Here is a 17,735-nt window from a genome sequence, read left to right as displayed (position 1 = left end):
TTCAGACAGTCACTGTGGTGACATAGAATTAGTTGAGGTGCAATATATATCATGCATGGATTGATATATAATAAACATGTTGTTTGTGGTGTGTGTATATATATCATGCGTGGATTAATATATATATATATATATATATTATACGTGTTGTTTGTGGTGTGTATATATATCATATGTGTATTGATATATTACACGTATTGTTGAGTATCATCTAGGATGATGCTAATGGTGTTGAGCGGAGTTCGTGTTTTCTTTATGTTTGTGTTTTGTTGTGTTTGTTGTGTTTGTTGTTTGTTTACTTATCTCTTGTATCTTATTGTTTGTTAAGTGATTTTTGAACTAAGATATTATGTAAGAATCACTTATCTTCTGTATTTTTTTCTTGTTATACGTGAATTCTTGAATTACGTTTTCATGCATGATTCACTAATTATTTTCTTGTTTTAGTGGTGTGAGTTGGATTTTGAGTAAGAGGTAGAGTGTTATAGAATGTGTGATGGGCATAGTGTTATTGTTGTTGAGATGATGATGTTAAGTCGAAAACTTAACTTTGATTTAGATATGATGCATTATATATTGTCGTTGTTTCATGATATTATTGTTTATCTGTTAAAGAGTTATATTTCAATTTATTCATATCAACTGTGAAGCTGACCAAATTTGTGTTTACAATCCTGGTGTACCAATCAATGGTCCAATGGGTAGTACTGTAGGTTATACGTAATTGCAGTTGGTCAATCGGGCAGCTGTCAGTAGCGAGCTATTTGATTCTATTATTTAATTTTGGTGAGGCTCGAGTGAATCCTACAACTGTATTTATATTAAATGTAAACAGTGTGTTTAAATTCAAGTTATAAAGTTGTTATTTAAACTCAAGATTGATATTCAACAGAGCCAGTGTCAAAACATTGAGACTATTGTAAAAACTATAAAGGTTATTGTAGAGTGATATTACATTGAGATTATTGTAGAGTGTTAGCATTCTAAATTTTGAAATTTTACAGTTCAAAAGTTAAGGTCGCTACAACAAATCACTTTTCATTAATTACATCTGAATTGTTTTTCACAGAGTTATGTAAGCATATGAACAAGAACCCCCTAAAAACTGGTGAATCACAGAATCAGGGCAAAATGAGCTAGGATTGATAAAGTACCTTACTTTCAGCCAAGTGAAAATAAGTTTAGTTATGAACCTCAACATCTGCACACATACACGCCTGGACCAAGAAGAGGAACCAGCTTGAGTAAAAAATAGCTGAATCACTTGCTTCTGGTCACGTCAAAGCAAGAGAACTTGAGCTCTGCAATACTATCTGCCCTGGGATGACTCTCTGGGTACCAATTATCACACCAGAATATACTTGACCACAAGAATTTTCTGCATAAAAGAAGGTAATGTAAGTACATAACCATTTTAAAAGAAAATGGCTTTACTAAATATCAAGAATGATCCTTGGTTGGAAACTATTTCAACCATTATATTAAGTTAAATGTCTTCAACGAGTATGTAGGGTGGGCTTGCGTGTAGGTGGACTTGCTTCTTGAATACGAAAGGTTTACATGATGGACACTGCGACTGATACTAATTCTACAATGATGAAAGCAATCGTGCAAATCTTACAAAACTGACCTAAGAGACTACTGCAGCTTTATGAATACCAATAACCAATAAAATGAGAGATATGTACAGTAGTAAAAATTTATACTCTTGATAGTAAAACCAAAACAACTCATATCCAACATTTATTTCATGTACTATGTCTTGGACCTTTCTAGTTTCTATCCATCTCCTGATCCTAAACCCAACGCAAGGACTGATCTCTAACAGAGCCAATGTCTGTTTAACTATTCAGGAAGCATCTTATGTCTTCTTCTATTTTTCTTAGACTTGAGCTCAAAGTCAGCACTCTCCCCACCAAACAGTACATTACTCAAACCCCAGATCCCTCGGGAGCAAACCGCAGGCCCGATGAATTCACAAACTTATGTATTACCTATCCCCTAAAAACTACCCATTTACAATTTGAAAATTGACCTGCAACCTTAATTCGGGCATGATAAACCTTTGGCCAAGGACACTCTCCATAGTCTTAATTCAATATATATACTTTCTCAACAAAAAAAAATCAATATATATTATATATATATATATACAGGCCGGTAATGGAGAGGACGTCCGCACAGCCCTTAAAGTACGGACGTCGGCGATTCTGGTGACGCACAACGACGACGTGGATGGTGTCAGCCGTACTCCCCCCTCCCAGCGCTCTTGTCTGTGTTGGCTGGAGCTCTGTAGATTCTAGCCACCGTGGGCCGGCACTGGAGCTCCGACCAGCACAGACATGAACGCTGGGAGGGGGGAGCACGGCCAGCACCATCCGCACCGTCATTGCGTGTCGCCAGAACGTCTGACGTCCTCTCTCGATCGTTGTCGTATATATATATGTATAGAGGATCACAGACGGACGTCCCTTTTCCGGCGACGGCGACGGCGTAGTAGCGGGGCGGAGCAGCACTGCCGAACTCACCACAGCGGGGCGATCCCGTCTGTGTCGGCCAGAGCTCCATTGGCGGCCAAAATCGCAAAGTCACCGGAATAAACCCATAAAATTGATTTTTGCAGATTTTGGCCGCCATGGGTCTCCGATGGAGCTCCGGCCAGTACAAACGGAGTCGCCCCGCAGTGGGTAGAGCTCCACTGCGCCTCGCTGTCGTCAGAAACGTTCGCACTTTAAGGGAGGGTGCGGACGTCCGCTCTGTAACCTCCCTGTATATATATCTCAAGTATGATGAGGCCCTCTCTAGAAGCTCCCTCTACGTATGTATAGTAGATAAGTTAGCTGTGGCATATATATAGTATATAAAACAGAAATCGGAAAAATGCTAGGAAATCCTGCTTCGAATTAAAGGTAACAAAGGCACAAGAAAGACGTCCATCTCCTTATACCAACCTTAATCATTCTCCTGTCCAATCTATTAAATCATTGCGAGGCGCATAAAGCTTTGTCCCTCGCTCTTCAACATCGTTAACCACCCCCCGGCATCTCGGAAAACCACAATAACATGCAAGTTGTTCATCAATTGAAAAGAATCTGTAAAACAAAGGAGAACGTTAGCGCCTTTAGGTACAAAAGTAGTAACCGCAAGCATAGTAAGAATCGAGGATAACCTATAATCATATGTAAGTTCTTCCCATCTTTTAATGTCTCTCTTTGCAAAAATTATTATGTGCTCATCAGAATTCACACTGATGACTCTTGAGTAGCAGTTTGGCTGCAACCAAGTAAAGCGATTCAGGTCAGGAATTCACCAAATATAGATATGCAATTCACAAACAAAATTGCAGGTAAAAGAACATCAGATGACATGAAAGTATAAAACTGCAGGACCAAATAGACACATGAATTCTCCCAATCCACGTCTAAACTAACAGCAAAATCGACCAGTTTATGAAACTTCACTAACAGTAAATTACAGATAAGCAAGACCAGGTCAAATTACACGCACTTCACAAGAGTGATTGATCAGGTGAGCAATGCTTCCAGCCCGCGTGGCATCAATGACTCGTTCATCATCAATCCGAAACATATAAGTCCCAGCCCCCTGCATGACAAAAGTAATTTTCAAAATATGTACAAGTTACAAGATAGTAATAATCTAATTTATTTGGACAACAATATGAACACAAGAGGATATTATGCTTCATAGACACCAGAGTCTTGGGGAAGCACTAAAGACTAACTGATTCTTAGTTGTGACAAAAGTAGTATAAACAAATTTTGAAACAAACTGATAAACAAATCTAGTCAATTGAAACTGACTGTTTGTTCTGTTTGATCAATGGAGTATATAAGAGTATCAATTAAACTCGGGGGCTAAAACATACACGTGGGGATACAGTTGCATGAATTATTCTTATCCCATGTACCTTCTTCTACATAATCATACATTTATATCCAGCATTAATTAGGTAAAAGGTACTTTCTCTTGCATGGGACAAGTAATCTCCTAATATGTCTGAATGATCTCAGCATGAAATCTTTTAGATAACTTACCACCAAGGAATTATATATGAAGCGCTCTCTCCTGTCAGCTATAGGAGGTCTGACAAGTTCACCAGTGTATTCAATCACCTGCAAGAGATGAGATAAGCATTCCATATTCTTCTCGAGGAAATTAGAATGTACAATGAATAATATCATACCATGTCCCCTGCTCTATGTGGGTGCTTTGCAAATATACCAAATCCATGAATTCCCGATTTTCCTAAGAAAAACGAGGCGTGAGAAGAATAAATTAAAAAGAACTATAAGAGTAACATCTAACGTTGAATAATATGGCAGACCCATGCAAGTGTTCTTAAAATTGAAAATACAGATGAGAAACTAGTGGAACAAATGCTTAAATTTGACAATAATTGAGCATAAAAGGATACACGTGTATTTTTTTTAAAAGATATTTATGCAACTCTCCTCTTTATTTATTTTTCTTTCTCTTTTGGTGATCCTGTGTATCTTTTATTTAATGATACCCTGCATCTTACGGCCACACCTAAATTACAAAGAAACAGTCAAATCTGATGGATTATTAGTACAACATGACAGGATTTTATTTCTGAAGCCAATAGAACAATAAGTATCTGCAACTAACCATAATTGTTATACAGGTATACTATAGAAGAGTAGAGTGATTAGCTTAAATTGCATACTATTTCTTCAATGCTAAAAACATAGACTTTTTACAATCAATAGAATAATGTTCTATTAGAATCTACGATTAAACATGAGATATGCAGTTATACAACAGAATTAATAGCTCAATTCACACTAACAGTATTTTTAAATACTCAAAATGTACAATAAAGACCAAGATATTGAGTTCTTAGAATATCAACTATATCTTACCAAAAGCTAGTCTCTTCCGGAAAGTATCCCTCATGTACTTATACTTTTCAGCCATTGAAAGTATATCTGTAGGAGCATCAAGTTGAGAAGCTTTCAGCCTCTGAAGCCTGGAGATGAACTTAGAGCCAACAACACCATCAGAAGGCAGTGGATTGCTTGACAATTGGTGTTGGCTGTACCCACCAACTAAGTAAGGTTGGTTCTCGACAAACAAACGCTTTAAGGATGCAGCAGCTATTGCTTCAGGTTCTTTTCTCCCTCTTCTACAGGAGTAATTGTATGGCTCTGCCCATGGATTGAAAGGCAAGGCATTATTGAACAAAATTAATTAATTCATAGAATTGGCAAACTGAACAGTTATCAAATTGATGCTGAGGAGCTGTGGGGTCAGATTTCAGGCATCAGTATCACAGAGGTTGTTCACTCAGAAACTATTTACAATAGGAGGAATCCAGGTCTTTAGTATGTATTATTTAGCTAACGCTAGTTGCGTCAAAGTATAAATTAACAACTACAATCACACCAGATGGAGTGTCTCTAAGTAAAGAGTCTTATAATCACAACATCTGTTACAAGAATAACAACAATTTCAAAATGTATAAGATCCACCAAAATGGAAAAACGTTTTTATGAACATCAAATGCATATAATTGCAGCAAGAATAACAATAAAGCAGATATAAGATAATACTGATAAAGCATAAACATACCTGTACGAGCACATCCAGATGGATTAGATGGTGGATTGTAGTCTGAACATCGACGCACAGTTCGGCCAATCCGGTCGCCAGCAGTTGAACGGTCATTGGATGGCTGCTTATGCCTCTTGCAAAAGGAAAGGAAACGAATGCATTGACCTTCTTCATCATCATCTACTGAAAGTAAATGCAGTCTCTCTTCGTCCTCAAGCTTTGGATATATTAGATAGAGAGAAAGAAATCAATATAAACACTCCACAATGATTTATTTGAGGTAATTAATTCCCAAAAAGAAAGATAGTAATAATAACATAAAGCAACCGACTAAAATAACATGGATATAGCTTAAAACCATTACGTAGAACTGAGAGAATAATCACCTCAACACAAAGACCAGCAGCCCGTGCACAAAGTGGATGATATGCCGCATAACAAGTATGGTTTGAACACTACAGAAGAAATAAACACAGTGAAAATCCAAAACATTATTTCATACAAAGAAATTTAAGTCTCCGCCCCAACAGACTAAAATAAAATCAGTATTTCTATGTTTCAGTAGTCCAAACTAGACCAGTTACTATACCAAAATACCAACCAAATTTTAGCAAAGAAGCAACACTTACCACTCTTGTAAGGAAATAAACACTCCCCAATGATACTAATGTAAATGGAAAAAGGTTGTGATTTTTACAATATCTGCATATATCTCCCAAGACCGGTAGACAAATCTTGGGTTGAAACATGGCCTCATGTCTAACCCTAAAATGTATATGAGGCAGCATGGACAGAGCTTCTTTCATGCAGCAAGGCTTATGCCTTGACTTTTCAATAATTTTCTTGGCTTATTTTACTCCAGAGCTTAGCTTATTTACATACAAGCAAACAACCCCCACAGCCAATGCCCAGGTATCATAAAAATTCTAGCACGTCCTGTGTCCACATAAGGAACAAATCATAGCAAATAGCTAGGGGAAAATATCATGAGGCCTTTCAAACCCCAAACCTGATGGGAGCAAACCATGGGCCTGATAAAGCAAAGGTTCCTAGTCCTACCGACCTTAAATAATAGTTTCTGCAGAAGCAGAATTGCTGCACAGATATAACTGCACAAAGTTCTATGCGGCACACCAACTTAACTGCTACAAGTTTCTAATATCTAAGGAGCACCATGGATTCTCTATTAATGGATTAATAATTGTTTGCAGCAACACCAAAAAAGTCCAAACATGATTATAATGAGACAAATTTAATCACAAGTACTTTTTCCACCCATCGGAAGTCCCTATTGTTATCTTTGCCTCTGAATTCAAAAGTAACACTACTGTAGCACGCAAGTACCTAACAGATTCTAAGCAGCTCTACTTCACAACAGTATTGACAGCACAATAATACCCCAGACACTATATGGTCCATACTGCAAATTAACGCCCTTGGGGTACGCCCAAGTGGTTACGGTGGTAATTGATTTAGAAGTAGGCTAGGTCAGGGATCGATTCCCCTCTAGCGTAACAAAAAATTGCAAACGAACCAGTTGAAATTTTGGTTATAATAGATCACAGAACACTAATATGTATCCAATATGAGCTTACTTGAATACAGGCGCCATAAGAAACACCACATATAGTACATAACAGCTTCCAACGGTCCTGTTACAGAACAGATGATTAGTAAAAACAGATACACCTCACCATGAAGGCTTTTGGTGAATTTGTTTCGAGATTACTGAAAATAGACGACCAATATCGCTAAGAATATGGAGGGAGTAAATAACTAACAGTAACAGCGAAGGTGATAGTGGTGCGCATATAAAGCTAAAAAGCAATTACCTTATTGATTCTGCTCAGCCCATCAATAGGTTCCATTCTCTTGATATCAGACAGGCAAGTTTCTGGAGTATTTTTTAAATCATTAACAGAATAGATATATAATATATATCAATAAACAATATACTGTTTGGTCATCAACCTGGTATCCATATGGCGCAAGCCAGATGAGCCCACCTCCCATCAATTGTAGGTTTCATTGCACCCCCTAAGGAATTATCAATTCAATACATTAATAACATAAAACCCTGGAATTTCAAAAATGAAATCATAATGATATCCAACTACCTATTACAGGACAAAGGCAGCAGGGTGGCAGAGGTTCAGGAGCTCCAGGCCGGCATAAGTTGCATAACCATAGAACACCACCAACAGGTTCTAATTCTCCATAGCATCTTGCGTGGACCTAGGAAAACATTACTACTTCTGGTGAAATCAAGAATAAGCCACATATAGCTAGAGCAAGAGTACTTTAAGAACAGTAAAAGATAATACAGCAGAGAACGAAGCAACTCAAACCCTATAATAAGAACCTTGATTTACTAAACTGGGGCTGACCAAAACAAAACCAATATAGCCAGTGCACAAGTTAGGGGATCCCCAATTCTGAATAACTGAAGAAAACGCTTACCATCATTCTGCATTTGTCACACTGAAGGAACAAGTTATTTTCGTACTCCTACAAAGAAAACGCCAATTAGCTAGCCAGCCAAGCACAAATAAATAAAGAATCAAAATCCGGAAAATAAAGTGAGAGAATTCAGCAGTAGGAAAAACAATTTAAACACGCTACTCCACAACTTCCCATCCCCCCCCCCCCCAAAAACAAATAAATAAATAAAGGAAGAGAAAATTCAGCAACTCGCAGGAAATAAAACGCAGACACACTACTGTTACCAATGAAACAAATATTAACAAAACAGGAAATAAGCAGCCAATTGTTGTACAGAAGGAAAGACATTGTATCACTGATAAAGTTGATGAAGGTGAAAATAAACAAGCTTGTACCTCATCCATGTGACAAACACTACATTTATCAAGGTCTTTCCAGTCCACGCGAACTGGTCTGTAACCAACAGGAACATCTCTATATCTTTTAGAGGTTGACTTGCACTTGGCTACTTGTGAAGCATGGCTGGATTTTGATAACCCCTGTCAAAACCAAGATCATTTTAGGAAAGAAAAAATCGATCAATATATGCAGAAGCAGCAATATATCTAGAATTTTTTTAGTGGCATATGCTTAACGATTAAGATGATGACATCAAAGACAAAAATAGCAAACATATCATATGCTAATATAGATCAATAATGAAATGGATAGTATATATAAATAGTGTGTGTGTGTGGGCCTTTACATACAGGGCCCTATGTGAAAATGTAATAATTTCATCATGTGTTCAATCAAAATCATGCATCTACATCCCACCCACGTGTTGTTGGTACAAAGTAGTTCAGCCTGATTATATTTTCTTGACTTGATTCCAACTATCCAAGGAAGAGGTAGAAAACTGGTGGGCATTCTTACAGAATACAATTTAGACTAATATCTGAAAGTACATATCAATCCACTCAACCTCATCACTTGTCTTATCATCACTGTGTAATATGAGTCCTAATATACTACATAAACCCAACACACTATTTATGAACAAAATAAAGTTGTAAATTTTTGATTTACAGGAACCCAGATTAGATTCTTTTATTCCGACTTTAAATATATTATGTAAGATGGTAGTCACTGAAACCAAATATAATGACTCAGTGAGATCATTTAATATTTTTCAGAATAAATATACCACATCTAATCTCCTGACAAATGTAGTAAATCAAAATAAATTTATTGTGAATGCAAAGCTGAGCTAAGAAGGTACCTGTATGAGTTTTGCAACTTCAGGTTTAGAGAAACCAAACATCTCAGAGCCAGATTTATAGAGCTTTTCTAATCCATCTTCAGCATTAGCATTAGATTCATCAAGAGCACCATTTTGTGTTTTCCTTATCCTTTTGTATATTTTATTCCAGCAAGCTGATGGTGTCGATCCCTTGTACTAGGAAGAGAGAATGGGAAAATACATAACGATACAGAACTAGTATATCTTGATCTTACATAATTTGAATTATTGTACTGTGAATGAAATGGAATCACAATACAACTGTAAAAGTACATTACACGACAATATGTTCACCTATTGAAAAATATAATGGCAGTTCTTCATATAACTAGAAAGAGGGCTTGCACATTACATCCCACTGAAATGGACTGTGTTTCTGACTTGGGAAAAAAATCAGCCATAAAACACATAATTATATAAACCCAGCAATGAAACAAATTTCCAAGGGCCATGGAAGTTTTTGGTCTTTTAAGCCCCGAATCTCAAATACTACCTAACAATTTGGTCCTAAATGGCATCACCTCTAAGGATATATGCTTAGGACAATCCAACTTATAACTTGGAGAAGAATACTCACTAATGCCATTATCATCTCTAATTAAAAATGAATTGAATGTACAAAGTCCTCTTATGTATACAACCAAGCCATGCTTGCAATCTGAAATATAAATTCATCTATCTAGAGTGATCAGCAATACATAAGTAAATTTTGCAGTAGACATATGATCAAAGTGCAAGGAAAATTCAGAAAGAAGACATACAATGTCTAACCACTGAAAATTAAAGGCATGGAAAAACTAACCTGCTCTCCGTTGTCCAATGAGACTTGGAACAGAGGTCGAATTTTTGATTCAGGATCTCTCAATACCTCCATTTTATACAAGGTACATGCACTTGGATCTAACCAAAATATTAATGACAACTATTATTACAAAACTTATGAAATCAAAACAAGGAATATCATAGAAGTACAGAAAAAGAAAAATTAAATAAATGTATCATAGAATATTGATCACATTGCACCTGTTACTGAAGTAAATTTCCTTATGGCAGTATAACCTTCAGGCCAAACATCTCTCTCGTTCTGAAAGAATCTTGAGTCTCTGACAATCCTTCCTGGAAAATAAATTAAATGATAAGTAGCAGTCAAAACTCACAAGTCACAACCAAATAGGATATATCATAACAAAGTTGACAATAAACGAATCAATGAGCTACCAGAATTGTAAGAAAAAATATCATGAAAAAAATGACACTGCCATGTATGAGCAAATAATATACAAAAATTAAATAAAAAGGTGATATTGTTTCCTCCTAAAAATTATTTATTTATAATTTTTATCTTTCTAATGAAGGGGTTATCTGTAGTATAATTCCCTCACTGAATACCACTGCCAACACTCAGATTGAACTCAAGACCTTTCCCTATATAATGGGACTATGTACTGCTTTGGCCATAGGAATGTGGTTTTTCCTCAGAATAATACCAAAAAAATCCAGCTTTCAAAAAAATCGTGGATAATGCATGAACCTTTACTACTAATCCTGGCATTGTGGCATATTAGAAAGTGAGAGCACAAAAAGAGTTCAATGATTACCTAGTCTTATTATCTGCAGATCCCCCATCACTAACGGAGAAGTTCCAAGGGAATCCAGCAATCTTGGAATCATGACATCATCCAGACATCCTTCTCCTGAATCTGTGCGCTTTTCATCCTCACCACTTTCACTTTCACAATCATCAATGTTAATTCCTTTTTGCAGTCGTAGCATACTTTTTGGAAGCTTTTGTTCGCTGAGATACCTAATAAAAAGCACAAAATATGCCAGTTATGCAAAATTAGAAGGTTCTCATATTAAGAGTGCCAAATGCATCCGATATAACCTCCTGGTAAACCCTGTATCTCATAATGTTTGGAAAAAGTTGAATAGGAATAAACAAGTTAAAAAGACCCAGATGATTATGTATTATGTAAGAACAACAAATTATTCAGGCTACAAGAAATGAATATATATATATATATATATATTGAGGTAGTTGTATGAAATGAAAAGATCTATGAAAAGACTCAAAAGGATCCCAATTATCAGTGAAAGATATAGTAATGATTTGAAAGCAAACTTTAAGACCACTGTTATCTCATGTTGTCATATTAACAAATGAATTATGCACCATGAAAAGACTCAAAAGAACCGCACTTTTGGAATAAAATATATAAATGAAAAGGCAAACTTCATGAAAATTACATTTTCATGTTATTTAAAGAAATTGAATAATCATAAAAATATTACATTTTTGCTTCTTCCAGGCCTCTAAGAAATCGAGACTTCCTGCACTTCAAATGAAACGAAGAAAGAAGTCCTTTGAGAAATGAAATAGCCTGCTTCACTTTAATCCTGTATCATGTACAACACAAAAATGATACTTTCAGCTAAAACATATTCTGCAATTATTGGCATATCATGTGCAAGAAAGCCCTTATATTTCAATAAACATCAAACCTTGCGAAGTCATGGGTACCAAAGAATTGAACTGGAACTGATCCTCCTACCATAGTTTTATTTAAGCCTTCACGGCCACCAATAAGTGATTCCTCCACAACAATTGCTGGCCACATAGCATAGCCTGCGCTAGAGCAGTTGAAAGGATTTTGTTTGAGAAATCACAATATTGAATGTGACAGTTGATACAAGATCCTAAAAACTAGATGCATCACCATAGCAAAGACTCATAACATACGAAATAGATACATATCTCTGATCCAATGAGACCTTATAAGTCTACACTACATGGCCAAATAACCATCATGGCAGAGGGGATAATTCTCAGTTTTATTCCCAGTTAAGCAATTTGAATAGATATTTAGTAACAGTGAAAACTATGCTGGGTATAGACTAATTTTAATGAACATTTGCAATCAACTTACATCTTTGCTTTCTTGTTCTTTGAAAGAATATTCCTATTTTAGAAACAAACAATAAAGAAAAAGGAAGACGAAGGGATTTCAGAAACAAAAAAACAAAATGGAAGAAGGAATCAATTAACTTGAGAAGCAATCAGTGAATACTAACTTTGTAATAATCCATGGAGATTTATAATTTATGTTTGAAAAGACCAGATGTACTCGAAGGAAGAAAACTATTTTGTTAAAGAGGAGCTTTAGATGCAATTTTATTTCCATCTTCATCTAGACAACTATTTAGTGTATGTGCCATGAGATAGCAATCCAAATAAATCATAACAGTAGATCAATCACGTACCAGTCAGCTTGGCCCAGATGATATCCCCAGGCTCTAGTTCTTGGCAATCATCCAAACTCGCTGCTAGCACAACCATCTCATTATAATCATACACATCACTGTCCATATTCTTGAGACTGCGACTCAAATTCAGACTCTCCATTTCTTCCCGAGAAATATAGAACTTAACATTCTCGTTTGCAAGAATCAAATCCTCCTCATCACCATCTTCGTATTCAACCTACAAAGTATAAGTCAAAACATTATAGCTCCAACAAGATTCAAGCCCTAAACTTTTGACCATTGGAGACGAAAGGAAAAGGGAGGCATACATGATGCTTATTACTGTCGGAGTTGTATCTCACAACGCGACCGGTATAGGAATTAGCATCCAACGGCCAATACACCTGTACTCAAGAAGACACATTTTTTTCAGAATTCCCTAAAAGCACAGCAATGCTATGCTCACATCCTCAACCAATTGAAAACAAAATGTCAAAAGAGCTTACAGAGTGCTTGCCTTGCATTGTAATCCAATAAAAGTTTTCGGATCGACGCCACTGAAACTCAACCTGTTGAGAAATCACGCACATTACTCAAAATTCAATTCAAGACTGCTATATAGAACTCGAAACCCTAGAACCGAGACTCACCCGACCCATCTCTTCACTGAAGGTGGAACTTTCTCGGCCTTGACATTAGAACTGCGCTTCTTGGAGCTCGATTTCTCAGGCTTCTGATTGCTGCTGCTGCGACACTCTCTCAACCGCGGCGGCGCGCTCAACGCAAGCAACACACCGGAATCCACCCCCAATTTCACAAGCTCGCTACTCCCGAACTTGCTCGTCTTCTTCTTCTTCTTCGCCTTCTTCAATCTCGCGCACTCCTCCTCATCCGCCTCCTCAACCTTGACCTCCTTGGGCTGCGCCCTAGCGACCAGCGCGTCGAAGAAGCACGGCGGCGAGCTTCCGTGGCGGAGCCGTTTCGGGCGGCGCGAGTAGACGCGGACAACAGCCTCGGGCTCGGTCTCCTGCGGCGGAGGAGGAGGAAGCGGCGGCTTGTGGTTGTGATCGGAGGCGTCGTCGTTGTCGAAGTGGTTGAGCTTGCGGGCCTTGACCTTCTTGGACATGACGTTGGAGGAGCCGCTGGCGCTGACGCAGGGGGAGGTGGCGGAGTAGACGTGGTCGAGGGAGAGGTAGCGGAGGGGGGTGGCGGTGTCGAGGTCGACGGCGACGTCGTCGTTTCGGTGCTGGAGGGGTAATGCCATTAGAGAGAGAGAGAGAGAGCAAAAGTTGTAGGGAGCTTTTTAGAGGCTTCTGCTCTCTCTCTGTGCCAATTGGGGGTTTGGGTTTTGGGGGAAATTGAGAGAGTTAGGGTTTTAAAAAGGAAAGGGGAGGAGATTTGGAGAGGGATAGATAGATCTGGAGAGTGTGTGCTTTTTGGAGGGAGGGTTTTGCCCCAATTACCAGTTTCCCGCCTGCAACTAAATAGAGACTCTATAGTCTAGAGAGAGAGAGAGAGAGAGAGAGGGAGAGAGATGGAACAGATCTTTTAGCCAAAATAATATGTTTTTACTTTTATACCCTTTAAAATGAAAATAATTAATTGTATCTCCCTTTTAGAATATTGTTTTTTTTTTATTTAAAACTAGTCGGTTACAAAAAAATTGAAATGGAGGTTGGGTGGCTTTCCTCTGAATGTCTCTTGCACTTGGCCTTGCCTTCTGTTGATATTACCATCAATGCATCTGTGGCTTCTGGGACTGAAGATTGGGATATTGGAAAACTTGCTTCTGTGGTTCCTCCTGAAGTGGTCAATCAAATTATTAATGTTCCTACCGGTTTTAGTGATAGTGGCAGTGATACTTTGATTTGGGGTGCTGATTCTAATGGCCTGTTTTCAGTCAAATCTGCATATAATTCTCTATTTGATCTCTCTAGGCCTCAAAAGTCTCATTGGAATTCTATTTGGAATGCTGAGATCCCTCCTAAACTCAAAACTTTCCCATGGACGATGTTGCATATAAAGCTTCTCACTAATGTCCAGCATGTTTCCAGAAATTTATCTGCTAATGCTTCGTGCTCCATTTGTCATAGTGATGATGAGTCTCTTCTTAATTTATTTATTGTCCTAGATCTGATGCTATTTGGAGTTCTTTCCCCAAGCTTGATAACATTTCGACTTATTTTTCTCTTGATTGATCTGGCTAGATAATTACTCAACTTAATTGTCTAACTGTTGTGAAAAATGGGATTAAATGGTGTAATTTGTTTGTCTTTATCTGCTGGTATATTTGAAAATGGAGAAACAAGCAAATTGTGTTGCCTCATTTGTTATGCCAAATTGTTGTGACAAGATAATCTAGGATTATGTCTTTGAATGGAAAAACTCTAAGTCCCTGGGGCTGCTGCTTCTTTGTTTAGTTACTTTCTTTTGTCATGGAAGAAACCTCCACCTATTTATTACAAGCTTAATATTGATGCAACTTTATGTAATATCCCGAAAATTTATATTTAATTTCAAATTATTTTTGGACATTATTATGCTGGTAATGGTCCGATTATATTGAACGAGGGTGAAATCGAAGATGTTCGAGAGTTGAATTACTCATAAACATATTTGTGAGGAGTCAAGAGTTTACTTTTAACTCGTTAGGTTTCTCATAAAACTTCCTTATAAAAGTCGTAAAAACTCGTCGATACAAGTTCATAGACATGCGGCATGTGCAAATTGGAAATCATATGAAGAAGTTATGATCAATAGAGTTTGGAGTTTCAAAAAGTTTTAAGTATAAATAGAATCATGGTATTGAGGTTTCATTATTTCTGAGCCACATTTCTTCCTCCCTTTTCTCTCTTATGCACCCCTTTAGTATCAAAGAAGTTGTTTTGACCCGACCCGGATTTTCTTGCTAGCTCCGGCGATTACACGCGACTTGGTCAGCCCAGATCTCTTCGGCTCATCCTTGTGTGCCTCCCTATGTTGGTGGTTCATGTAGTTCCACGCTGGTTTAGGCGCATCAAAGGCCGAAAGTCGACCCGGCGACAACCCGACTTCCATCTCCAGTTTTCTGGCGATGTCAAACATCGGCACTGGTCAGAATCTCTCCTCCTTTTCCTTGCGAAGTTCCTTGTAGTAGTGGTTTGGCCCATTTTGATCTAAAAGTTATTGATTGATGAGCATGGTTCACAGTAGCAGCTTTGCTTCATTCGGACCAATTTCGGATGTGTCTCATCATGGAATCAGTCAAATGGTTAAGTCCTCCTTCTCCTAATCACGACCATGTAACTGATGAAGCTTGGAAGGAATGGGCGGAGTGTCCAACTTGGAAGTCCTTGGCTGCAGGGATATGTAGGTTGTTCCGGTCGATTCGAGAGTTTCCTCAGGTATAAAGACAGATACTCATGCTTTGATTTCCATGTTTGTGAAGTTGGAATTTTTTAAGGGAAATGTGTAGAGGGCATGAGGCAGCCCTTGTGGTGGCTTGTAGCAGTGTGTCTAGCTTTGTTTGGAGTAATAAGATACTCTATTGTATTGTGCTTGTCGGTACGAGCATTTTGATATATAATTTGAGGCATTTGGTAGTCATATGAGCATGTTAGAATTTCGGATTGTTCGATTTTCTATCCTTTACAATCTATACTTTGAGATGTGGTGTAGGTGGTTTTATTGAAATGTCATAGTGGCTTGATAACCATGGTAGGTCTCGGAGGAAGAATTGTCTCAAAGACTAGCGCTCGGTATTATGTATCAAGTATATGGTTGAGTAAAGTCACTTGTTTCCAATTGTTACTAAGTTGGGACCATGATTATTTTAAATGGTTAATCTATGTGAAATTGTTGATGAATTTACTATGGTACGACATAGTAGTTTCTTGGGTAGCTCGAAGACTTTAAGTAGTCTTGGGCAAGGTTATGTGCGAGAGTTGTCTTACTACGGATTTTAGATAAGTAGGGAAAGTAGAACATTAATCATTGTTATTGCACCTCAAGTTTTTGAGTGGTGACCTTGATATGATTTAGGTGCATGATGTCTTGTTTGGAGTGAATACAGGATCACTATCCATATTTTGTTTTAACATAGTCCATGTATCATCAACCTACGAAAATTATTTTAAATATATGTCTTGGTTTTAAATTACATGAACTTAATCGACTACGGCTCATGGGTAAGCAAAATAAAGTTTTTAATGAAATGATTTTTAAAAGGTTACGGTGATTATAGATTATGGTTAATAGTTGAGAATAAAATTGGTTCATTCATGTTGATATTGATAGGATATAGTCAATTTATATATGGTTATTAAATGGTAATAATAATTTACATGTATATATTGCTATATTATATTTTATATCTTTAAATGTGTTTTTATCTTAATGTGGAGGAATGGACCGGAAGAGAAGAGAATAAAATGTACATTCCGGTAAATTGGTTTATTGAATGTTGTTATATTGATATTGTTGGTGGAATGGACCAGAAGGGAAAAAAATGTACCTTCTGGTGAAATTGTTTATTGGCATGGTTGTGTTTGTATTTTGTTGTTGTGTGAGTCAGTTTGTGAGATGTTATAATTGTGATAATTGTTCTTGTGAAGAATTAATATATCGTGTTATACTAGATATATTTGTGTGGAAGAGTAATTTGGTTTCCGTGTGACTCATGTGAAACTCTGAGTGTTTGTGGGTACAATATAAATCGTGGGTGGATTGATTATATTGTATGTGTTGTTTTACCAATTGAGTCATGATAAAATGTTTTCTGGTCTTCGGACTTAGGTCACAGTTGTGACAGGAGGCAAATAAATCTGGATTCGGGAATCAAGCCTTTGGCCGAGTTATTAGTTACGATTAGTTAGAGCTCTAGTATGTCTGTCATTGTACAACATGAGGGGGTACCACTTGTGGTATATGGGTACTCATGAGTACATGTATGTCATGGGGGTGTTCATGTTAGGTCACCTGGGTCTCATGTGTACGTATTTTAAAAAGAGAATTCTTTTGATGATATTCCTTATGGTTGTTGGGTCATAAATGAAAAACAAGAGTGAGTTGGTTTTCTTGTTTTCAAATAATGGTTCTTTAATTTAGGTTGAGGTATTAGTTTTCTTATTCCTTGTATTTGGTGGTATACTTGTGCGAAATCCTGAACTATGTTTTTTTATGCAGGAATTATAAA

The 17,735-nt window shown here is 37.2% G+C and overlaps 1 protein-coding gene across 5 annotated transcripts; it reads right to left on the bottom strand.

The window, feature by feature from the left end:
- Positions 1-1,018: 1,018 nt before the first annotated feature.
- Positions 1,019-14,028, bottom strand: LOC126790355 (histone-lysine N-methyltransferase ATX2-like). Of its 5 annotated transcripts, none has more exons than XM_050516559.1 (25): positions 13,213-14,028; positions 13,080-13,131; positions 12,892-12,966; positions 12,581-12,800; positions 11,822-11,945; positions 11,612-11,716; positions 10,918-11,123; positions 10,343-10,435; positions 10,122-10,219; positions 9,299-9,475; positions 8,433-8,576; positions 8,056-8,103; positions 7,713-7,830; positions 7,567-7,632; positions 7,428-7,489; positions 7,191-7,247; positions 5,982-6,050; positions 5,614-5,812; positions 4,905-5,189; positions 4,205-4,266; positions 4,056-4,133; positions 3,508-3,603; positions 3,170-3,273; positions 2,952-3,092; positions 1,019-1,378 (listed from the first exon to the last, which is right to left on the bottom strand). In XM_050516559.1, the coding sequence occupies exons 1-24, from the start codon at positions 13,824-13,826 to the stop codon at positions 2,957-2,959; spliced, it is 3,288 nt and encodes a 1,095-aa protein (XP_050372516.1). In that variant the 5' UTR covers positions 13,827-14,028; the 3' UTR covers positions 1,019-1,378; positions 2,952-2,956. The 5 variants fall into 5 exon arrangements, with proteins under 5 accessions (XP_050372516.1, XP_050372520.1, XP_050372517.1 ...); XM_050516563.1 differs by having other exon boundaries at positions 13,069-13,131; positions 13,213-13,360; XM_050516560.1 differs by lacking the exon at positions 1,019-1,378 and adding an exon at positions 2,706-2,814.
- Positions 14,029-17,735: the final 3,707 nt, after the last annotated feature.

This window comes from Argentina anserina, chromosome 4 (assembly GCF_933775445.1).
Source record: "Argentina anserina chromosome 4, drPotAnse1.1, whole genome shotgun sequence".
NCBI classification, from domain to species: domain Eukaryota; kingdom Viridiplantae; phylum Streptophyta; class Magnoliopsida; order Rosales; family Rosaceae; genus Argentina; species Argentina anserina.
This window is presented reverse-complemented; position numbering and strand designations above follow the sequence as displayed.